The sequence below is a fragment of the Pseudoliparis swirei genome, chromosome 15 (genome assembly GCF_029220125.1).
Source record: "Pseudoliparis swirei isolate HS2019 ecotype Mariana Trench chromosome 15, NWPU_hadal_v1, whole genome shotgun sequence".
NCBI classification, from domain to species: domain Eukaryota; kingdom Metazoa; phylum Chordata; class Actinopteri; order Perciformes; family Liparidae; genus Pseudoliparis; species Pseudoliparis swirei.
The window spans coordinates 7,388,158-7,413,187 of NC_079402.1; the positions used below are offsets into that span (position 1 = coordinate 7,388,158).

At 43.2% G+C, this 25,030-nt stretch overlaps 1 protein-coding gene across 2 annotated transcripts in view; it reads right to left on the reverse strand.

Moving 5' to 3' along the window:
• The window catches only part of LOC130205375 (WD repeat-containing protein 7), a 165,844-nt gene that overhangs the window by 138,786 nt on the left and 2,028 nt on the right, over positions 1 to 25,030 (reverse strand). The window contains exons 5-11 of one of the 2 annotated variants that reach the window (XM_056432705.1): positions 24,702 to 24,780; positions 24,401 to 24,575; positions 23,578 to 23,645; positions 23,315 to 23,434; positions 23,029 to 23,174; positions 22,786 to 22,888; positions 638 to 785 (exon numbers count right to left, since the gene is read on the reverse strand). In XM_056432705.1, coding sequence (XP_056288680.1) covers positions 638 to 785; positions 22,786 to 22,888; positions 23,029 to 23,174; positions 23,315 to 23,434; positions 23,578 to 23,645; positions 24,401 to 24,575; positions 24,702 to 24,780 — 839 coding nt within the window. Of the gene's footprint in view, positions 1 to 637; positions 786 to 22,785; positions 22,889 to 23,028; positions 23,175 to 23,314; positions 23,435 to 23,577; positions 23,655 to 24,400; positions 24,576 to 24,701; positions 24,781 to 25,030 lie in introns of both variants that reach the window. The other variant, XM_056432704.1, reaches the window with a different exon arrangement.

Here is a 25,030-nt window from a genome sequence, read left to right on the forward strand (position 1 = left end):
TCACTTGAATTGTCTAATTAACTCGAAACACCTGCAAGGGTTTCCTGAGCCTTGACAAACACTCAGCTGTTATAAATCTTTTTTTTTACTTGGTCTGAGGAAATATTAAAATTTTATGAGATAGGATTTTAGAGTTTTCTTAAGCTGTAAGCCATAATCAGCAATATTAAAAGAATAAAAGGCTTGCAATATTTCAGTTGATTTGTAATGAATCCAGAATGCATGACATTTTTGTTTTTTTAATTGCATTACAGAAAATAAAGAACTTTATCACAATATTCTAATTTTCTGAGACAGTCCTGTATATCAATATGATGTTGATTGGGATTCAACAACTCCATGACACACTAGATGTCAGTGTATGCTAAGAGATTACTTCTTGACCGACAGACGACAAAAGCTCATCTAAACTATATGGAGCAAATGGACTTCATTAATAATGAAGAGAAATGTATGTTATATAAACCATGAAGGAAAATATAACTTAATTTATTCTATTTTTATGTTAAAATGTATAATATAAAAAAGATACATATCAGCACCCGTGGTTATCATACTAATAATGACTGAAAAGGATTATTAGTTGTCAGAGTGATTTTGGCTTTTTTCTTTTTAACAAATACCAGTTTATCTTTACCTGCGGCGGTGGATAGTGGCTGCAGAGGCGAGGTATCCGGAATACCCCACAGGGAAAGCCTGCCCGCTGAGTCTCCCTGGATCAGCAGCTTGTGGAAGGGCTCCCGTCGGCCGAAGAAGAACCGAGTCACTGGAGGACAGATCAGGAGCTGGAGCACGGGGAGACGGATCGGGGATAGTGGGGGAAAAGACAAGTTAACATCACACAAACCTGACACCCCAAATCTCACAAAGAACACCTGGAAACATAGTATTCATCAGAGCACATTCTTGTTCACAATTGGATTCCCCCCGACCCCCCTTTTTTTATCCTTAAAATAATATGTTTCAGTTTAACATGCCATGTCAGATCTAGTAGTGGTTTGACAATGTGAAGCTAGTGGAATGTTTGGTTTCGCTCTCTTGTTGATAAGACACAGCAAACTGCAAGGAAAACAAAACAAAACTACACAGCTGGGCTTCAGCAGGATATCTGACTCCACTACAGACTGAATTAATAAATGCAAATGTTTGTGGTAACTATTGGCTGATTCTAGCATGCTGCTTGGGTTTAAATGCGGCTTTCAATCAAGTTAGGGGCTGATGATTAAATGCGGCTTTCAGCCCCTAACCGGATTGAAAGCCGCATTTAAACCCAAGCAGCATGCTAGAATGTAAGCAGCAAACCAAGTGTAGCCACTAGGTAAGTCAAATGATCGCGCCCAAACTGATGTGGCACTAAGAACGGGTGGGGTTGAAGCCACAGGTACAAACAGGATGAGGGTCATGTGACCGAAGCTAACCAAACCAACCAGCTTTCTTCCCTTAACTGAGCCACGTCGGATCAAACTATTTTCGGCCCTTGAACCCTCAGTGGGTTCGCGGGTTTAAACTCCCCTTTCTTTAGAGGCTTATATGGTACAACACATGTTTTTGATTTGACGAAATACAGTGGGTACGGAAAGTATTTAGACCCCTTTAAATTGTTCACCCTTCGTTTCATTGCAGCCATTTGCTAAAATCTAAAAAGTTAATTTTATTTCTCAGTAATTTACACTCTGCACCTTATCTTGAAAAAAAAAATGAAAAAATAAACTGATTGGACTTGATTAGGAAAGGCACACACCTGTCTATATAAGAGCTTACAGCTCACAGTGCATGTCAGAGCAAATGAGAATCATGAGGTTGAAGGAACTGCCCAAGGAGCTCAGAGACAGGATTGTGGCAAGGCACAGATCTGGCCAAGGTTCCAAAAGAATGTCTGCAGCACTCAAAGTTCCTAAGAGCAAAGTGGCCTCCATAATCCTTAACCCTCCTGTTACCTTCGGGTCAATTTGACCCCATTCAATGTTTAATGTCGGTGTTCTTTCGGGTCAATTTGACCCCAGGCTGTTTTTCACTGTGTCAAACATATAAGAAATATCAACTTTTTAATATATTTAAAGGGCTATTTAGGTAGTCAACAAACAAACATAAAGTATCTCACACTTAAACTTGGAAAACAATATTAATTCCAATAATTTTCTGGAGGTTTTAATTGCTGGGGTCAAATTGACCCCAAGGGTAAAATATGTCAGTAAATATAAAGGTAACAGGAGGGTTAAAGAAGTTTGGGACGACTAGAATTCTTCCTAGACCTGGCCGTCAAGCCAGACTGAGCAATCGTGGGAGAAGAACTTTGGTGAGAGAGGTAAAGAAGAACCCCAAGATCACTGGGGCTGAGCTCCAGAGATGCAGAAGGGAGAAAGTTCCACAAAGTCAACTATCACTGCAGCCCTCCACTAGTCGGGGCTTTATGGCAGAGTGGCCGACGGAAGCCTCTCCTCAGTGCAAGACATATGAAAGCCTGCATAGTTTGCCAAAAAACACATGAATGACTCCGACTATGAGAAATAAGATTCTCTGGTCTGATGAGACCAAGCTTGAACTTTTTGCCGTTAATTCTAAGCAGTATGTGTGGAGAAAACCAGGCACCTCTCATCACCTGCCCAATACAATCCCAACGGTGAAACATGGTGGTGGCAGCATCATGCTATGGGGGTGTTGTTCAGCTGCAGGGACAGGACGACTGGTTGCAATTGAAGGAAAGATGAATGCGGCCAAGTACAGAGATATTCTGGAAGAAAACTTCTTCCTGAGTGCTCTGGACCTCAGACTGTGCCGAAGGTTCACCTTCCAACAAGACAATGACCCTAAGCACACAGCTAGAATAACAAAGGAGTGGCTTCGGAAGAACTCTGTGACCATTCTTGAATGGCCCAGCCAGAGCCCTGACCTAAACCCAATTGAGCATCTCTGGAGAGACCTGAAAATGGCTTTCCACCAATGTTCACCATCCAACCTGACGGAACTGGAGAAAATCTGCAAGGAAGAATGGCAGAGGATGCCCAAATCCAGGTTTAATAAACTTGCCACACCATTCCAAAGAAGACTCATGGGTGTACTAGCTCAAAAGGGTGCTTCTACTCAATAAACTGACAAAGGGTCTGAATACATATGACCATGTGATATTTCAGTTTTTCTGATCGTGAGCAGGGATAACATTAGCATCTTTTTTCAGCACGCTAACAATTGCCAAATGTGTTTTTTTTGCAGATGTTTGATAAATAAATTAAATGTTTGACCCAACAATGGCACCACAGGAAATGTTACCAGATCATCAAATCGATCCAACAGGTGTTGAGATATTTTAATTGGTACCACAGTGGTGGACCGTCCGACCATTAGAGCAACACTGCCTTCCCCATTATGACCATTAGACTAAAAGAGCGACCCACTTGTAGGTCGTATTACTTCTGGAACAAAACCCTCTGCAGCCATTTCATGTCTCACCCCCTGTCTTGGGGAGATAAAGACATGGATGAGCAACAACCAGTTAAACAGTAGCACTCCTTGTTGGCACTCCACACCAGGTTCAGTCATCCTCGATAACTCGTCTCACATTGGACGGTCAGGTCATACCCCTCTCCTCCAGTCACTAATCTGGGAGTTAGGTTTGATCCTCACCTGACCTTTAATGACCATATAAAACACCTGTGCAAAACCTCCTTTTATCATATCAAAAACATATCCAAACCCCACTTTAAACATGTCAGATGCAGAGAAGCTCATCCATGCATTTATCTCCTCTAGACTAGACTACTGTAATTCACTCTTTACTGGGATCACTGGCAAGAACATCCAAAAACTGCAATACATTCAAAACAGCGCTGCCAGGATCATGATGAGAGTCCGGAAATATGAGCACATAACACCCATCCTCCACTTACTACACTGGCTCCCTGTCTCATTCTGGATTAAGTACAAAGTCCTACTATTCACCCATAAATGCATAAATGGACATGCACATCCCTACCCACAATAACTCATTACTCCCCAAATCTCCACCCGCACCCTGAGATTTACAAACAGCTTGTTCCTTTGGGTCCCCAACACCAAGCTCCGCACCATGGGCAACGGGCCTTTTGCTCAGCAGCGCCACGCTTATGGAACAGTCTCCCTGACCACCTAAGGGCAACACAGACACTGGACTCTTTTAAGACTGGCCTAAAAACCTTTATATTCAGGAAGGCGTTTATGACAGAGTTGAGTTTTATGACTTGTCAACTATTCTTTTTTTAATTATAATTAGTTTTAACTATGTACTGGCTCTGTGGCACTGAGATTATTGAATGAAAAGTGCCTTTCAAATAGAATGCATTATTATTATTATACAACCTAGAATGTCCAGTTTCAACATTTCATGGTACACTGCATTTGCTAATCCTAAGAACACAGATGTTCACAGTTTAGTAGATTTTGATTTAGTTAGCATTATGCTTTGGGTGATTTAAACCGGAATTATAATGTTGACACGCAAGTTGTTGAGTTTAGCAGTGGGCTGCAAGTGGAACTTGTCTCAGCCAAATAGGTCTTTACAATTTGGTGAATCATTCAAAGTCCCACTACTTAAGGTAGTATGCTATGCAAACTAGGACACAAATTTCATAGAAACCCAATAATAACATCGGCGCCACTTCATTCATTTGTCCATCCTACAACTGTTAGGTTTACTCCCCCAACAAACATCAATCTTGCACTCACCTTTATATAAAATCAAATTTGGGAAGTGAAACTAGAACACATACTGGTTTTAAACCTTTGCCAACCAGTCAAGTTGCAGTTTGTCCAAAAATTCTGTACATGAATGAGTTGTGACCAACAATGTGGTTTGACCTTTGACCACAAAGTTTTCAGTTCATCGGCTGCAAGCGGATGTTTGTGCCAGATGTAATGAAATTCCCCCAAGGCTTTTGACTGACAACTCGTCTGCTGCGGCATGAAGCGGGACAACCTGTTCTCTGTTTTCTCTTCTTCTTAAAGTTCAGGACGGGGGAAGCCCCAAGTTAGAGCTCGTTAATTCCTGCAGTGGAAAAAGTGAGTTTTGACCAAAACTGTCTTCTTAACTGAAACATTACACACGGCAGTTCTGCTTCAGGGTGGATAACAAACCGATGTGTACCAAGATCCGTTAGTTATGAACACTGAAGACAATCAAGTGCCACCAAATGTTGTTTTAAAAAAACACACTAACTCGTACATACACACAAAAGAAACCACATCTTGAGATAAAAGATGTGAATCGATAACTCCAACATCCGTGAGCAGACGGCACTACAGGCAGTGAAAGAGAGAGAAAGAGACTATCAACCTATTTTTTTGTTTGTTTCAACTGGCTTTGTGCTGTAGATGGGTGCAGATTTTTCCACTGCATTTAAGTTTTCATTCACGACATACTGGAGAACGGATGTTTCTAAATGAAATGCCTACCAGTGCAGGGGACAGACTATGTCTTTTGAGCCTCTCTCAATAGTGAATAATATTACAAATCCCTATGACTAAAACATGATCAAATATACTTATCAACCGGCCTTCTCCATACACCTCAATGGCAAAGATAACCAGGCCCCTGTAATAAACTTTACCATTTGGATGAGGATGTTTATTGTCATCATAAAAATATACAACAAAATTAAGTTGACGACTCAGTCAGTTCAGCAGCAACAAGGTAAAAGGCATTACTGATTTAAAACAAGACATTCAAAAAATACTTAAGACATTAAATAAATAGAGGAGTGGTTTCTGGGAGTTAACATAAATTATTCAAAAACGTTCATCCAGAAATACATTTTTGTGACTGGGAATGTCCCATCTCAAAGAAAAAGTGTTCATTAAATACAGATAGAGTAGTTCAGAAACCCACCTATTATTCAGAGAGGAAACAAATACAAAAAAATAACTGATGACCACAAACACCAGTTCCTCAAGTCCTACCTTCTTGATGATTGTGTTGAACCTAATGTCCAACACAATCATCAAGAAGGCCCAGCAGAGGATGTACTTCCTGCACCAGCTTAGGAAGTACAACCTGCCTCAGGAGCTGCTGATCATGTTCTACACCGCAGTTATAGAGTCTGTTCTGTGCACTTCAATCACTGTCTGGTTTGGATCAGCCACCAAACTGGATCAGAACAGACTCCAACGGACAGTCAGGTCTGCAGAAAAGATCATCGGTGCCAACCTGCCCACCATCCAAGACCTGTACACCTCCAGAGTCAGGAAACGGGCAGGAAAAATCACTGCAGACCCCTCACACCCCGGACACAAACATGCTAGAGATCAGCGAAGATTTCCCAGCTGCTCCTGAAGGCATCATCTCACTCTTCCGGTAAGCTCTGGTTGCCAGCTCAGCAGCGAGCATGACTTCTTCTTCTCTCCCTCCCGCTCCCTCTTGCTCAGTGTGTCTCATGTATAGTTATCCCTCTGCCTCCCTTAATGATAACGATACATGCAACAAGTGTAGTTTATTTGCTAGGTTGGAGGCAGATCTAAGTGGGTTAGATGCACGGCTCCGCGCCATCGAAGCTCAGACAGCTATGCTAGTTAGCCCGCCCTCTCCCGTAGTCAGCGCGGAGCAACAGTCAGCTGCTAGCTGTTCTCCGGTAGTCCCCGAGCAGCCGGGAGGGTGGGTAACTGTTCGCAGGAGTAGTAAGTCTATACAGAAACCCGCTGTGCACCAACCACTTCACGTTTCCAACCAGTTTTCCCTGCTCAGCAACACACCCGCTGAGGAACACAACCTGGTTATCGGGAGCTCAATAGTCAGGAACATGAAAATAGCGAAGCCGCGGACCACAGTCGTGTGCCTCCCGGGGGCCAGAGCGGGCGACGTGGAGTCTTGTTTGAAACTGCTGGCTAAGGACAAGCGGAGATACAGTCAGATTGTAATACACGCCAGTGGTAATGACGCCCGAGCCCGCCGGTCGGAAGTCACTAAAATTAATGTGGAATCCGTGTGTGATTATGCCAAGACATTGTCGGACACCGTCGTTTTCTCTGGACCTCTCCCAAATTTGCAGACAGACGAATTGTTTAGCCGAATGTCGTCTTTCAACCGCTGGCTGTCGAGGTGGTGCCCAGCGAATAATGTGGGCTACGTAGACAACTGGAAGACTTTCTGGGGAAAGCCTGATCTGATGAGGAGAGACGGCATCCATCCCACGTTGGACGGAGCGCGTCTCATTTCTGCAAACATGACCAAGTTGATCAACGGACAGCCATATCTGTGACAACGAAGGGTTCATGTCAGAAAGCAGAACCAGAGTAGCCCCACGCCCCTGTCATCCCTGTCACCCAGTGTCCCCCATAGCACATCCCTCCCCCGGAGCCTCCGCCCCCTCTCACCCAGTCCCTCCCTGAGCTCCATAGAGACTGTGTCTGTCCCACGGCCACTTAAACTTAAGTTAATTCTATCAAAAGAAAGCAGAAGAGGAGTCGTACACAATAACCTTATACAAGTTAACACCATTATTTCAGCAGTGCAACAAAACAGGACTATTAAATGTGGTCTCCTAAATATTAGATCTCTGTCATCTAAAGCTGTGTTACTAAATGATTTAATATCAGATAATCACATTGATTTATGTTGTCTAACTGAAACCTGGCTGAGCCATGAAGAATATGTTTGCCTAAATGAATCGACTCCTCCAAGTCATATTAATACTCACATTCCTCGAGGCACGGGTCGAAGAGGTGGAGTAGCAGCCATCTTTGACTCGAGCCTATTAATAAATCCTAAACCTAAATTACACGACACCTCATTTGAAAGCCTTGTTCTTAGTCTTTCACATCCAACCTGGAAAACACTACAGCCAATTATATTTGTGATTCTGTACCGGCCACCAGGTCCATATTCAGAGTTTATATCTGAATTCTCAGAATTTATATCAAGTTTGGTTCTTAAAACTGATAAAGTTATTATTGTAGGAGATTTTAATATTCATGTGGATGTTGATAATGATTGCCTTAGTGCTGCATAAATCTCATTGTTGGACTCGATTGGCTTCTGTCAGAGAGTACAGAAACCCACTCACAGCTTGGCCACATGCTTGATCTTGTTCTTACTTATGGCGTTGACATTAAGCATTTGAACGTCTTCCCACAGAATCCTCTTCTGTCAGACCACAACCTCATAACTTTTGAATTTATACTACCGGAGTGTACACCGTTAGTCAAAAGTTTCTACACCAGATGTCTAACTGACAGTGCTGTAGCTAAATTTAAAGAAGCGATTCCTTCTGCATTTGATTCAATACCACGTCTCAATATAACAGAGGACTCCTGGTCTAACTTTAGTCCGTCCCAGATTGATCATCTTGTTGATAGTGCCACAGGCTCACTGAGAATGACACTGGACTCGATAGCCCCTCTGAAGAAGAAGACAGTGAGGAAGAGGAGGTTTGCTCCCTGGTATAACCCTCAGACCCGCAAACTGAAGCAAACATCACGAAAGCTTGAAAGCATATGGCGTTCAACTAATCTGGAAGAATCCCGCTTAGTTTGGCGAGATAGTCTTAAAACTTATAAGAAGGCCCTCCGTAATGCCAGAGCAGCCTATTACTCATCAGTAATAGAGAAAAATAAAAACAACCCCAGGTTTCTCTTTAGCACGGTAGCCAGGCTGACATTGTCACAGCTTTGTGGAGCTGAGTATTCCTATAGACCTCAGTGGTAATGACTTTATGAACTTCTTTAATGAAAAGATTTTAACTATTAGGGACAAGATTAATAATCTCTTGCCCTTAACCAGTGCCAATCAGTCCTCAAGTGGAATGGCCTTGGAAACCGCTGTATGCCCTGGTGTATATTTGGATGGCTTTTCTCCCATCAACCGTGACCAATTATCGTCAACGGCTTCTACTTCTAACACGTCTACCTGTCTCTTGGACCCCATCCCGACAAGGCTGCTTAAAGACATTTTGCCTTTAATTGGCAGCTCTCTATTAGATATTATCAATGTGTCTCTGCTAACAGGCCACGTACCACATTCCTTCAAAGTAGCTGTCATTAAACCTCTCCTGAAGGAGCCCACTCTGAATCCAGAGGTGTTGGCTAACTATAGACCGATCTCTAACCTCCCCTTCCTCTCCAAGATCCTTGAGAAAGTGGTCGCAAATCAGTTGTGTGACTTTCTACATCATAATAGTTTATTTGAGGAGTTTCAGTCAGGATTTCGAAAACACCACAGCACCGAGACAGCACTGGTGAAAATTACAAATGACCTCTTAATGGCAGCAGATAAAGGACTCATCTCTGTACTGGTCTTGTTAGACCTTAGTGCTGCATTCGACACCATGACATCCTATTACAGAGACTGGAGCAGTCGATTAGCATTTCAGGCACGGCAGTAAGTTGGTTTAAATCCTATTTATCAGATCGATCTCAGTTTGTATTTGTAAACGATGACGCCTCGATAACCACCAACGTTAGTTAATTTTACTCGGCCCTGAGCACCTCAGAGATCAATTATCTGGTGATGTGGTTTCTGTAGACGGCATTGCCCTAGCATCCAACACCAATGTAAAGAATCTTGCCATTATCTTTGATCGGGACTTGTCCTTTAACTCCCACGTAAAGCAAATCTCAAGGACTGCATTCTTTCATCTACGTAATATTTCAAAAATCAGGCACATCTTGTCACAAAAAGATGCAGAAAAATTGGTTCACGCGTTCGTTACTTCGAGACTGGATTACTGCAACTCCTTATTATCAGGCTGCTCTAATAAGTCTCTTAGGTCCCTCCAGTTGATCCAGAATGCTGCAGCTCGTATTCTCACTAAAACTAAGAAAAGAGATCACATCACTCCTGCACTAGCTGCTCTGCACTGGCTCCCCGTAAAATCAAGAATCACTTTTAAAATTCTTCTCTTAACGTACAAAGCCTTGATTGGTGATGCACCATCATATCTTAAGGAGCTTGTAGTACCATATTGCCCCACTAGAGAGCTGCGCTCACTAAATACGGGACTACTTGTAGTTCCTAGAATCTTAAAAAGTAGGATGGGAGCCAGAGCCTTCAGTTATCAAGCTCCTCTTTTATGGAACCAGCTTCCAATTTCAGTCCGGGAGGCAGACACAGTCACCTCATTTAAGATTAGATTTAAGAGTTTCCTCTTTGACAGAGCTTATAGATAGGGCTGAATCAGGTTCACCTGGTCCAGCCCCTTGATATGCTGCTATAGGCTTATAGCTGCCGGGGGACGTTTTAGGATGCACTGAGCACCTATCTCCTCTTTTTTTCTCTCCTTAGGGATGAATTTTCATCTCTCAATCACACGTTACTAACTCTGCTTTCTCCCCGGAGACCTTTTGACTTCACGTCTCATGGGGTCATCGGACCCTATGAGACGGCATAGATCCTATCTGACTGATGGATCATCGAGGTCTGGGTCGTGGAATTCCTGCTACCGACTACGCCACTGTCCTGTTGAGACTCCGCCCACTGTTGAGACTCCGCCCACTCCTCCTCTCTACCACCATCTGCCTGATGGATCGTGGAGGTCTCCATCGTGGAATATGCCTCCTATGAACTATTCATACACTGTCATATTCATTGAATGTATTTTAACTCTAAATCTGTCCTTCTGTATACATGACATCTATTGCACCTGTCCATCCTGGAGAGGGATCCTCCTCTGTTGCTCTCCTGAAGGTTTCTTCCCTTTTTTTCCCCCTGAAGGGTTATTTGGGAGTTTTTCCTGATCCGATGCAAGGTTTTGGGGCAGGGATGTCTATGTGTACAGATTGTAAAGCACTCAGAGACAAATTTGTAATTTGTGAAATTGGGCTATACAAATAAACTGAATTGAATTTAAACTCCTCCCCTCTGGTAGACGCTACAGATCACTGTTCGCCAAAACCTCCAGACACAAAAACAGTTTCTTCCCCCTATCCCTGCACTTCTCGCACTCTCCACTTCTTCTTGCACTACTGTTTCACAGCTACTGTACATAGCTATTCCGCCTTGTATATACTTTCTTAAGTCACTTTCAGAAACTTCTTAGACCGTTGCACTGTTTTGCACTGTTTGTTTTGTACTGCACTGTTTTGTTTTTGTTTTGTATTGTATTGTGTTGTAATGTAATGTATATTTTGTGTAAGCACAGTCACTTTACCAAGCCAAATTCCTTGTTTGTGCAAACTTACTTGGCCAATAAAACCTGATTCTGATCAGTACCTTATACTGCATTAAATACAGTACAAATGTTCCAACTTTTGTGTCTCTCTTTGGTATGCATCATGAGTGTTTCTCCTTTGCATTTGAAGCTCACAGACAAACGTGACGCTACATGTCATCTAAATGTCTTCCCATTACTTTTGGTGTTGGGCTCGTCGTGAACTCGGGGACTCATTGGTTTTGTTTCTTTGTTAAAAAAGCAACTGGAGGACTTTGCATGCTTATTCATCAGTATGAGGACAGATGAGAGTGATGGTGCTTTTGGACGAGTTTTTTTAAAAGTTTTTTTTAGTGGGAAGAGAGCATGAAATCAAGTGAACCAGAATGAGTTCAGTCCCTTAGCGAGGCAGGAAGGAAACCGAAGAGAAGCAAAGAAAACAGAATTTACTTTTAGTGTCATTGACTCAGCAGCTCACACCTCTATTCCAACACTTTAAAAAACGAGTCTGAAGGTTACGGTGTAAATCCGAAAACATCTGAAACTTCTCTTACGTATGGTTGCCCTCCTGGGTGATTTTTTTTGCCCGCTGTTATTAGTCAGTCGGGTCATATGTAAGCAATATGTTCCTTTTGTACCAGGGATTCCCGCAGCATTATATAAAGGAGGCGCCTCAAATAAAGGGCACCACCGAAATTATTAGAGATTAATTATTGAAACTAATATTTGGTTTCATTTAGCACCAGTGAAAATGAACAATGGTGGTACAACACAGAGGAAGGCCCATGTTGTTGATAAGTGAGATGATTTATAAAACCATCCTTGTAGCCACATTGATAATGTGACAGAACAGGATCTGTCGGACTCGGCTCAAAGGGTGATTGTGGATAACGTACGGAGGTTTACAATTAGGCTTGACCAGCTAATGACAACTCACAATAATATTTGGATATTATGTTTTTGTCATTTGCGTTTTAGGTTCGAGGCCGGATGTGAATATGACAACTTCTGACTATAATCTTATTTTTTGTCTTGTATTTTCTAGTTACGTTGTCAGAATCATTAAAGCTAATAAAGTGAGAGAGCGGGACAACCCTTTGTTTTTTATCTTTTATACCTTTATCACCAATACAATCTCATTAGTCTATATACACACACCTCTTAATAAAATTAACTTTATATAGTCTTTCAACTGCCATTTTTTTAGCTTTTTTTCCTTCTCTATCATATTTTTCCAAAGCAGAAAAGTACTGAATGTGAGCCACTGAGTGGATGTCTGCTTTTTTGCTACTGTTCTCACAGTTTGCTCCTCTCATCTCGACTCATTTCTTTCTGGCTGAGCTGCAAACACCAGAAACATTTCTTGAAAAACAAAATGATATAAAATCATCCAGACTTTTAATTTATAAAGTCCATTTTGGCCCTCCTACTTAACCGTTACAGCCTACTATCTACCAATGACACCAACACGTTCTTTAAAAAAGGACCATACCACAATTATATTCCCACAGATTTGACCACTGGTTTTCATTGATTTCTATCTTTGTTAACTTAATATATTTGAGTTGGAGGCCTTGAGCTTTAGGAAGGTACACAACTGTCTACCGTTTCAGAAACTGAGAAATGTGTCCATTAATCATACAAATTGTATTTAAAGCAACACTATGTAACTTTTGGACCTTAAAATAACAGCTTGAAAAAAATTGTGCCGCTACAATGACTTTTAATATGACGATTTGCGTCTCCGCTATTGCCATCGGGGGTCTGTGGGGAAATAACTCCGCTATGTAAGATTCTGGAGCCGCCCGGTATATCCGGCGGATGTACTCGACCTGCTTTCTGGCAGTGATTACGCAATGTCATATAGTGCCACTCCACGCTCGCAGCTACAGTATAAGGGTAGCTTTTTTATGTAGCTTTTTGGTGTTGTCAACAATATTGTATTCGATCACACGTACTCCACATTTGCAGTCCCCCAAAACAAAAGGAAATGACTGCACGCGATCCCAACTCAATACAAGTGTATGCGAGGCTGCATCTATCGTCACTGGGTATTTACGACACTGAAATCGATACCTAAATACCTAAAAACCTGAAGGGGGCGCCAAAAGTGAAAAGTTACATAGTGTTGCTTTAATAGCTACTGAAAGTAACTATTTAAAGCCAGAAAGAATGTTTTGTAAAGGTTTTTGTCCTGTAATAATTGTGCCGAGCAAAAAATGAAAAAGGTGCATTCACGTATACTATGAATTGTGGGCTTCTTTTCACAAATACAACACTTTAGGCCATATTCAACTGCTGTATGTATATTCAGTAGTAATATCAATAATAAAGAATAAAGACCGTGGGGCATCACTTTGTTTCAGTGTAACTCTCACTGTCAGAAGCAAAACTTTATTTGTCACGTCATCTTCAGTACCTCTGATTGGTTGTTCTCTTTGCCCATCAAAACAGTGACAGGATTAACCCTATAAAGTCTGCACATGACAATACATATCACATCATATAATGGAGAACATATATTGTGTATGTTAACAGTCTGATATCCGTTGTTTGTCAGTGCTCCATGATAACGGCTTCTACAGGGAATATGGCCGAAGAGGTTTTTAATGTCCTCATTGTACGTTTTTAAAAAAAAGTAGCGGTTCAGGCACCGGTATCGTTTTAAAAGTACCGGTTTAGCACCGGTATCGGAAAGAAAGAAAAAACGATACCGATCCCTACTGAGGAGGGCCATGACCTTTGCCCCTCTTGCCTGGGCCTCTAGCACCTGAGGGAGGGCCTCTCGGAAAACACAGGCAGGAACTGCGGTATTATGCTTTACGCAATTAGGGCTGCTAGATTGGCCGAGTTGGAACACCTGGAGGGTGGGTTTGACCACCCCCTGTCAGGTCAGCTCCAACCCAACCGACCAGTTACAAGCGCTGGCTCTCAGGAGCCGCAGGGGCTCCCCCAGCAGAGTTCAATCTGGCATGCTAGCTTCTAGAGTACATCTGCTGACTGCAGAACTAGCTCAGATGAAGTCCCTTCTCCTGACCCTCCACTCTAGTGCAAGGAGGACTGAAGCATCAGATCCATGCTTCCCAAGGGAGGACATTATCTCAGTGGCAGCGGCCACCAATCTCTTTACTGTAGACAGGGACGAGCAGCCCACCCATGCTTCTGGGCCTGGTTCCCATCCCTCAGACCATAGTCCTTGGTAGGGGGCAGTCAACAGCTCCAATGGGTTCGTCATTCGCATGGCACAGGAATGCCTGCAGGTGGATATACAGCAGCCGGAACCCCACACATGCTAGTGCATTCTTCAGGGGCATTCCCGGCCCTGCCACCTTTCCTGTCTACTATCTGAGGGAGCTGCACGCATGCTGCAGAGACACCACTGCTCCCTCCCATCTTATGGCAGATTGCGGAACACTGGTGTCCATTCAAAACACGACCAAATGTGGCCTCCGTCCCATGCCATCCATTGAGCTGACTATCGCATCCAGTGACTTTTTCTCATGCTGAGCACAGCAGACGTTCTTGTTGTCTTTTATCCTCTTTTCCTTGCCTATCAGGCAAATTGACAGCTGCATCAGCTGTCGCTTCTTGGGCTGCTGTCGCTGCGCCCTTTGCATGGATGGCCTAACAGCCTTTGCGCAGTGGCCACAGGCACAAGACACGTGTCACAGCGGTGCCTTCTTGCTTTATCCCCGCAGAGGGTGAGAGCATACCCGTCAGAGGGTATCCTCAGGGGCGGGTTTCCACCCCGCCTGGAGATCGTCACAGGAGACTCCCGCTTCTCAAGGTGGGGCGCAGTCTGGCGGAACAGGACTTCCAGAGGACAGTCTATTCTCAATACTTGGGGTTGTGGAGCCACAGGCCATGAACCTAGCACTCAAACAGTTCCTGCCATACTTGGGAGGGAATATGTACTTGTTTGGCGAGACATCACCTCAACCATGTGTTGACTTGAACCTCCAGGGGTCTCTAGGGCTGCAGAGCTGCTTCGGAGGTCCCGTGCCCTTCTGACTTTTCTTACTCGGGTAACCCTTCGCCTGACCAATTTTCGGGCGAGGTATCGACCAGGAGAACGGAACCAGGGCGCACCTCCCATTTCCACGGATCTTGCCAAATACTAAGGGTCTTCAGCCGCGTTCAACAAGGGGTCTGGCTGCTGGAGGGCCCAAGCAGCTGCACAGAATCGGTCGGAAGGACTATTCTGAATGCCAGAGTGCCATCGGTCTACAATACGGGCGCAGATGGAAACTGGCGGACGGAGGGACCCAGTACAGTGCCTCCTGCCTGTAGTGCCTCCAATACTCGAGCCTCCGTCATCCCTTCTATTTAAGGGCATGTCTGCCTCTATCCTGAGGGCCTGCATAGGTGCCATTTCATAGAAGCATGCTAAAGCCGACAATGACGCGGTACAGCCACAGGCTGGTGTCCCTCTTCATAAAGAGGGCCTCTGCTACTGTGTCCCCTGAGCCCACCGAAGGCTCCACCAGGGAACTTGCCTGTGGTACTAGACACCCTATGCTTGCCTCCCTTCAAACCCTTGGCAGAGGTAGAGCTGTGGTCGCTGTCGGCAAAGACTGTTTCCTTCTTGCCATCACTTCGGCAGAGCAAGTAGGCAAGCTACACACCCTGTCAGTCAATGAGTCATGTCTGAGGTGGCCTAGAAGGTGCCTGGAAGGTGGTCCCACCCCCAAAACTCTGATCCAATCAATGCGCTACCCACTTGGAGTGCATATTCAAACTTTCTGTTTAGCGCTCTCATTCCACCTCTCAACCAACTGTGAAAGCGCCACATTTTCAAAGGTACGTAGCTAATATATTTATATTTTAAACATGAAATAGCTAATAGTGTTTGCTTTAGGGCTGTACATGTAAGATGGGCCGGCTAATGTTGTGGTAATGTTATTTCAACCTGCTAGCTAGCTAAATCTGGTTAAGACATTAGGTAGGTAACAGTAAGCCTACAAAGTAAGATTAATTACTCGAGATTAATCACTGTATAAAATGGGCCGGCTAATGTTAGCTTTACCATGCAATATGGAAAGCATATTTAAAGATAGATTATGCTAATCTTAGCTGTGGTAATGTCATTTCAACCTGCTAGCTTGCTAAATCTTGTTAAAACATTAGGTAACAGTAAGCCTACAAAGTAAGATTAATTACTGTAGATTAATCACTGTATTTTAGTGATTGTTAAATTAGTGGTTATCTTTCAAATGACGTTGAGACTGGTTGACTTCCAGGCTGCTTTGGAATAAGGATAACTGAGGCAGCCACCTGTCTTTGGATAACTCTGAGGCATCATAGGTAGTGTTGACTGCCAGGCTGCCTAGTCGTTGGTCTACAGGTTAACTCACAGGCATCCAGTTGGTTTTAGATACATGTAAGGCATCTAGATGGACAGATTAAGAGGGTCTGACTCCCAGGCTGCTTACTAACATTAGTTAACTCTCAGGCAGCCAATTGGCTTTGGATGCCTTTGAGGCATCTAAATTTACAGATTAATAGATTGAAAGGCCAGGGCTAACTCTGAGACAGCCACCTGAAAGCTGTAGGGCATGTCCTGGAATATTGTCTTCCAGGCTGCTTACATACATCTAGCAGATTTTATATAGCCTACCTGCCTAGGCATTGATAGAATCTAAATGAGCATGCCAAAGTTGAAGAAGGGACCGGAGGACATAGTCAGGTTTCTGGAGATTATTTAATCTATATTGTAACGGCACTTTTTACATAAATTTATATCAAGAAAGAACTTCAGAAAGCCAGCTCCAAACTATTACACCCCAGTGTCAAAAAGTGTTTCATTGTCACATTGGTATGTGCATCAAATCTGAATTTAATACTGTGTTCGTGTCATGATATGTCTTTCCCATTTTTGTTAAGGCGAAGCCAAGGACCTGTGCTCCTCTGTCGGTGCTCTGGCTGCCAGGAGCATCGAGTTTAAAGAAGTGGCCATGCTGCCGGCATCAGACCCCACTGTGGCCACAGGGAGAGCCACGGAGTTCAAGTAATTTGCAATATTCCACATCCTATATCTGGGCTCTGACAGGTATAATATACATTATTTATCCTGAATTTATGTTTTTATCTTTTCCTCCAGACAACAGCTCCAGCACCTCGCCAACCAGGTGAGGTCAAATGAGCAATTTGGTCTCCTAATGCACACCTTGGGGCCAAGAATGGTAGAGGTGGTGGTGGATGTTTTTAAAAAGTGTGTTGACACACACATTGTAAATATTAACAATTAACAAAATAAATTCTGTTGTTTGTTGTGTTAATTAATTAAATAACTTTATGTTCTACATCACTGTGTATGTGTCGTGAATTGGAAGTGTATTGAACTTGGCATCTTGATTTAACTAGTCTGATAATTTAGCTAGCTGGGCCTGAAATCGCATGGTGTAAATTAGAGATCCGACATGTTAGGCATGTGGATTAAGGCAAATAGTCATGGTAACACAATATTTCAACACTAATTTCTACAGCTTCACAAAAGGGTTTATTCCAGTAGAGTGTTACAAGTTAATGAAACCCCAATTTACATTAATTATTCAAAAAAAAATTATCGTCAGAGGACACACACATGATGGAGAGACATGACTGATGGGGTGTGACGTATTCTTTATTGAAAATAAAGGCCAAGTACAACCCTCATAAACACAGTAACCAAGTTGGTACAGAATAATGTGAAAATGGTAAAAATAAAATTTCACACGCAAACAGCTTAGTTTACTAAGCACTAAGGATGGCAGAATTTAATCTTCATTGGAATTTGTCTTCATTGGATCTCCTGTTGACGATCCGGTTGCATGGTGGGATCGCTCACACCTCCACTGAATGACATTTGGTCTTTTATTTTTATAAAGGAATCTTCCTTTCTCCATTTCATTTATCCTATCAAGGCGATTCCTCATGAAAACATCCTCAGGAATATTCTCTTCAAGATTTTCAAAGGATCGCTTGATTCTAGGGTCCCTTTCCTTCTTTAACCCTTGTGTTGCCTTAGGGTCATTTTGACCCGAATCAATATTACACCCTCCCCCCGCTTTAGGATTAATTTGACCCCATTCAATGTTTAATGTCGGTGTTCTTTCGGTAGTCAACAAACAAACATAAAGTGCCTCACACTTAAACTTGGAAAACAATATTAATTCTAATAATTTTCTGGAGGTTTTAATTGCTGGCGTCAAATTGAACCCAAAGGGAAAAATATGTTAGTAAATATAAAGGTAACAGGAGGGTGAAACATTGAATCGGGTCAAAATGACCCTAAGGCAACACAAGGGTTAAGCCATCTTCATTTGACTTCAGCCAATGCTTCTCCATTGCCTGAATGGGGAAAAAGTATGAAAACATAAGCCTATGACTCCCTGAGACACACATACTAAACTATTTTATCTTATGATGACCTGAACTATAGGCTACATGGTCAGTGTTAAGCAGTCTGGAGCACAACGTTAATCCACCATGCCAAGATTCCTCTCCACTGGCTGTCACAAAGTCACCTGTAGTCTATTATAAAGCCTATTAGCCTGTAAGAAATCAAGTTATTTTCAACAAAAGTTCTTATAATCACCATCTGCCCTTGAGTAAACTATTAGTAATCTCCCTGAAAGACAACCACTAAGTGTCACTATGCAGCCTGAAAGACAACATCCCTGGAGACGCCCCGCAGTTATCTAAAACCAGGTGACTGCTTTTAATTTGGCCAAAATTACAGAGCAGTCTGGCAGATGTGCAATCTTCAGCAAAGATAGATACTGGACAATTATGTTAAGACAACAGGCTGCCTGTGTTAAACAGTGTTAGAAAGCAGCCTGACAGTCAGATGCCTCAGAGTTATCCAAAGATAGGTGGCTGCCTCAGAGTTATCCTTATTCCAAAGTAGCCTGGAAGTCAACCAGTCTCAACGTCAAGTGCCTCACAGGCATCCAAAGCCAATTGGCTGCCTGAGAGTTAACTAATGTTAGTAAGCAGCCTGGGAGTCAGCCCCTCTTAATGTCCGTCTAGATGCCTTACAGGTATCTAAAACCAACTGGATGCCTGTGAGTTAACCTGTATACCAACGACTAGGCAGCCTGGCAGTCAACACTACCTATGATGCCTCAAAGTTATCCAAAGACAGGTGGCTGCCTCAGAGTTATCCTTATTCCAAAGCAGCCTGGAAGTCAACCACTCTCAACGTCATTTGAAAGATAACCACTAACTTAACAATCACTAAAATATAGTGATTAATCTACAGTAATTAATCTTACTTTGTAGGCTTACTGTTACCTAATGTTTTAACCAGATTTAGCTAGCTAGCAGGTTGAAATAACATTACCACAACATTAGCCGGCCCATCTTACATGTACAGCCCTAAAGCAAACACTATTAGCTATTTCATGTTTAAAATATAAATATATTAGCTACGTACCTTTGAAAATGTGGAGCTTTCACAGTTGGTTGAGAGGTGGAATGAGAGCGCTAAACAGAAAGTTTGAATATGGGCTCCAAGTGGGTAGCGCATTGATTGGATCAGAGTTTTGGGGGTGGGACCACCTTCCAGGCACCTTCCAGGCAGCCGCTGCCTTGAAGACGACGGTGAGGGCTCAAAACACCATTGAGCTTGCAAAACAGTGCCTGTTCCACTAGATAGTGGAGGCCATTTCATTGCCTGTGCATAGAGTGAACGTCCGTGCTCTGCCATCCAGAGCAGGGGATCGTTCTACCAACAGTGTTCCCACGTTAGGGGCGACCCTGAGAGGTGTGCCCGTAGGGAATATAGGTGCATATATGTGCTGCAGCCTCAGGGGTATCGCCGAGCACATTCACCAGAGACTACAGAGTAAACGTGGCCATCCTCCATCCATTGAAGGTGGTTCTTCGTCCAAATCCTCTGCTTGAGTCATACGAGGTAGTTTCCTTTAGGATTCCTTGTGACTCTGTTGATACAAGTCATCCAGTGCTAAACACCACCTCTGGCGGTCAGGAAGGATGAAATAGAACGCAAGTTACGTATGTAAATATGGTTCTATGAATCCAGGATGACCGCCAGAGTTCTTGGTCACTCGGACTCTCGTGAGTTCGCGAGAAGACTCCGTAGGACTGATCTCGGGATGACACCGGAACTTAAACCCGGTGGGGGGTCATCCGAGGTCACAGGTGACTTTGTTGTTATTAATACTCGACCTGCATATGCGCGAGACGGAAAATATCCAGTGCTAAGCACCGCCCCTGGCAGTCATCCAGGATTCATAGAGCCATAGTTACATACGTAACTTGCGTTTCTTGTTTGCTAAACCAAGCTATTCGGTTAGCCAGCCTCGTCGGCAATACTTATTTTTGCCATTGAGCGTTCCTGTTTTGCATTCAATCAGAGCGACAGTAACTGAAGGTTACGTGGTATAATAACGAGTTTAAGTAGCCGGAGAGTCCAGAAAGTGAAAATGGATGGGTCAAACACACACACACAGGACATTCACCCAGGTATGTGTACCTGTTCGGAACAATAAGTAAACGTCAATATGCCTGTTATGTATGCAAAAACAATGTTATGTATTTATGCTAGTTCTGTTCCTACAGATGGTGCGCTAGTTGTTTTTGCGTTGTTTTAACACAAACCATAATGGTTTGTCTCACTATAACTATGTATTTGTGTTACTAAGCCGAACCTAAATCATTTTACAGAGTTAAACCAGGTAGCAATTTGCATTTTATTATAACAATATATAATATTAATATTATATAAATAATTCTGGCGACAGGTTTGGAAAAACACAAAGGAGAGGCCAGATAGCACCTCAATATAAAGTAGATCTCATGTCAAATATTATTATCTGCAACTCTCGAGTCAGGTACAGTGGGGGAAAAAAGTATTTAGTCAGCCACCAATTGTGCAAGTTCTCCCGCTTAAAAAGTTGAGAGGCCTGTAATTTTCATCATAGGTAGACCTCAACTATGAGACAAAATGAGGGGAAAAAATCCAGAAAATCACATTGTCTGATATTTAAAGAATTAATTGGTAAATTCCTCAGTAAAATAAGTATTTGGTCAATAGCAAAAGTTCATCTCAATACTTTGTTATCTACCCTTTGTTGGCAATGACAGAGGTCAAACGTTTTCTGTAAGTCTTCACAAGCTTTCCACACACTGTTGCAGGTATTTTGACCCATTCCTCCATGCAGATCTCCTCTAGAGCAGTGATGTTTTGGGGCTGTCGCTGGGCAACACGGACTTTAAACTCCATCCACATATTTTCTATGGGGTTGAGATCTGGAGACTGGCTAGGCCACTTCAGGACCTTGAAATGCTTCTTCCGAAGCCACTCCTTCGCTGCCCGGGCGATGTGTTTGGGATCACTTGTCATGCTGAAAGACCCAGCCACATGTCATCTTCAATGCCCTTGCTGATGGAAGGAGGGTTTCACTCAAAATCTCATGATACATGGCCCCATTCATTCTTTCCTTTACACGGATCAGTCGTCCTGGTCCCCTTGCAGAAAAACAGCCCCAAAGCATGATGTTTCCACCCCCATGCTTCACTGTAGGTATGGTGTTCTTTGGATGCAACTCAGCATTCTTTCTCCTCCAAACCCGACGAGTTGAGTTTTTACCAAAAAGTTCTATTTTGGTTTCATCTGACCATAAGACATTCTCCCAATCCTCTTCTGGATCATCCAAATGCTCTCTAGCAAACTTCAGACGGGCTGGACATGTACTGGCTCAAGCAGGGGGACACGTCTGGCACTGCAGGGTTTGAGTCCCTGGTGGCGTAGTGTGTTACTGATGGTAGCCTTGTTTACGTTGGTCCCAGCTCTCTGCAGGTCATTCACTAGGTCCCCCCCGTGTGCTTCTGGGATTTGTGTTCACCGTTCTTGTGATCATTTTGACCCCACAGGGTGAGATCTTGCGTGGAGCACCAGATCGAGGGAGACTATCAGTGGTCTTGTATGTCTTCCATTTACTAATAATTGCTCCCACAGTTGATTTCGTCACACTGAGCTGCTTACCTATTGCAGATTCAGTCTTCCCAGCCTGGTGCAGGTCTACAATTTTGTTTCTGGTGTCCTTTGACAGCTCTTTGGTCTTGGCCACAGTGGAGTTCGGAGTGTGACTGTTTGAGGTTGTGGACAGGCGTCTTTTATACTGATATCGAGTTCAAACACATGCCATTAATACAGAGGACAGAGGAGCCTCTTAAAGTAGAAGTTACAGGTCTGTGAGAGCCATAAATCTTGCTTGTTTGTTATTGACCAAATACTTATTTTACTGAGGAATTTCCCAATAAATTCTTTAAAAATCAGACAATTTGATTTTCTGGATTTTTTAAAATCATTTTGTCTCTCAAAGTTGAGGTCTACCTATGATGAAAATTACAGGCCTCTCTCATCTTTTTAAGTGGGAGAACTTTCACAATTGGTGGCTGACTAAATACTTTTTTTCCCCACTGCAACTCAAAACATCTACGTCTATTAATGGAGCGACCATTGGGTTGAAAATGACTGATAAAGTAAAACTAAAACTCCAAAACATCATTAACAAGAAATATCTCAAACAATTATGACTAGACATTATATTTGGTTCCAGTGTACAACAGTATTGATCCATGCTTTCAAGTCAAAAATCTGTTTTAAATTATATTAAATTTACAAAAACGACCAAAGATTAGTTTATATAGTATGTGAAGGAGGACTGACCTGTTTGTCCGAGCGGTCTGCAATGCTGTAGACCAGCGGAGGGATCGAGCCTTCTTTGGTTTTCCCGACATCGCTGCGGAAATGTTCACTAGCTGGCAGGCAGCTGAGGAATACATTTGCATAGTAAGTCTACATTTACAGCATTTGTGTAGTGGCCCTCTGCTTGCCCCGTGACTTTAACTGAGAAGGACTCAGAGTCTGCACTCTTTTCCTGAAGTGTTCAGACCATAATTCAGAATTTACCTGGCGGGCAGCTTGTAGATGTAACTGCAGCCATCCTCCGTCCAGATGATGACTTTGTCTGTGGCAATGAACTCTCCTCCGGTCCAGGCCTGGTCATTGTCACTGGACACCGAGCAGAGTAACGAGTAGTCGCCCGCATCAAACACCTTACAGAAACAGACATAAATATTAGTAACGTAGGAAAGCTTCTGGACGTGTCGGACTCGGGCCAAAATTCCAGTTCCTTGTGGTAATCTAGTCCAGTCCTTGGTGCGTAGTATTACTTAATGGTACTGCAGGTTCTTACCCTCCAGTACTTGGAGCAGACGACCAGCAGGCTGCTCTGAGTGAAGGTGCAGAAGGAGATACTCTGACAGCCCTGACAGTATATGGGTTTGGACTCTTCTTCAAATACAGGGTCCATGTCCTGACACAGAAACAGACACATGATCATCGTTGTCATCTATTATCATGATATCATTTAAATCTTCCATACTACTCATCCAACTTTCCAGCAGTACACACAGGTCTGTATTTCTTTAATGAACAAACATTTGTATGGTGGTGTACCTGCATCCTGCTGACCTCGGCTGTGATGATCCACACCTTCAGAATGCCGGTCACTGACACTGCCACCACTGTGTCCTCTACATGGAGACAGAGAGACAACAGTACCAAGGGCTATAGGGCCTCACGGTACATCATACACACCGTTGTTCCGATAGCATATTGATATAGTGTGATCATTTAAAAAAGGTACAACATGGAACAATGTACATGTATTCCTCACTTTGTATCGCCAGTGTGTAAACGGATCGTAACGAAACTTCAAGTTGAGACCTTCCCCTATAAAACCGTGGCCTATAAAAACATTTTTACTGCGATGTTTATACACTTTAGCTCCTTACGACACAAACGGTGTGTAGCTAACTTAGTAAAATAATATCTTGAGTGGATAACATCAGTTTGGAATCTCTGGGCTGATCTGGCTGGTACATTGATTCACAGGCTTTCTGCGTAAGACTTTAATAGCGAACGCTACGACGCATCTAAAGACAAATCCATGGGATCTAGCTAAGTTATAGATAGCTGGCTAAAACCATGTTGGCTGACTTGCGACAAATCCTGCTTGAGGAGTGGAATGCCATCCCACATCCCGTGTGTGACCAGGCTGGTGACCAGCATGAGGAGGAGAATGTATAAGCTGAGAAATGCCGATATAATGCACTGACTAAGTTTGACTATGTTTACCACCGGTGTTGGCGAATTTTCCCTTGAGTGATTATTGTAAACTATGCTAGATAAGAATCACTGACCAGCACATGCAATATCTAAATCACCCGAAACCCCCTGTAAGTAACAGGTTCTGTCCAGCTCCACCTGCGTCTCTCACCTTGTGTTCGGTGGGATCGGATAATGCTCATGGAGCTGATCCAGTCTGGAGAGATCTTGGACACCAGCGAGTAGAGCACCTCCAGGCTGGTGGCGTCCACCACAAGGATTTCTGGGTAGTGGCCGTTGCAAAGCAGGCGTCCCTCCCTCTCGGTGCCGATGGCGAACTGATAGAACTGGAGCACCGCGGAGAGAGAGAGAAAAAAAATCAAAAAGGTGAGGAGAGACTCGAATGACAACAATCTGATCCAAAAAGCAGTTTTTTGTTTTGAGAATTCAGAGCGCGTGAGAGCATGTCTTACCTGTATACCGATGTGAGCACAGGCCAGCTTGGTAAACTCAATACAGCGTCCGTCGTTAACATCCCATAAACACATCTCTCTGGAAAGATGAAAGCAAAAATAAGCTAATGGCCTGCGGCTAAACTTACACACCGAGGTCAAAATCTAGAACATGTGTATCGTCTCTTCTGTTTGATTAACAGTAACGCTTTGTGTATATCTGAGCTCAGTACTTCTAACCAGTTCAGTACTTGTAACCAGCTCAGTACTTGATCCGGTTACAGTATTATGGCTTAAATGCTGATGTGTAGGAGCGCAAGAATGAAAGCAGTAGACAAGGTTTATCTGGT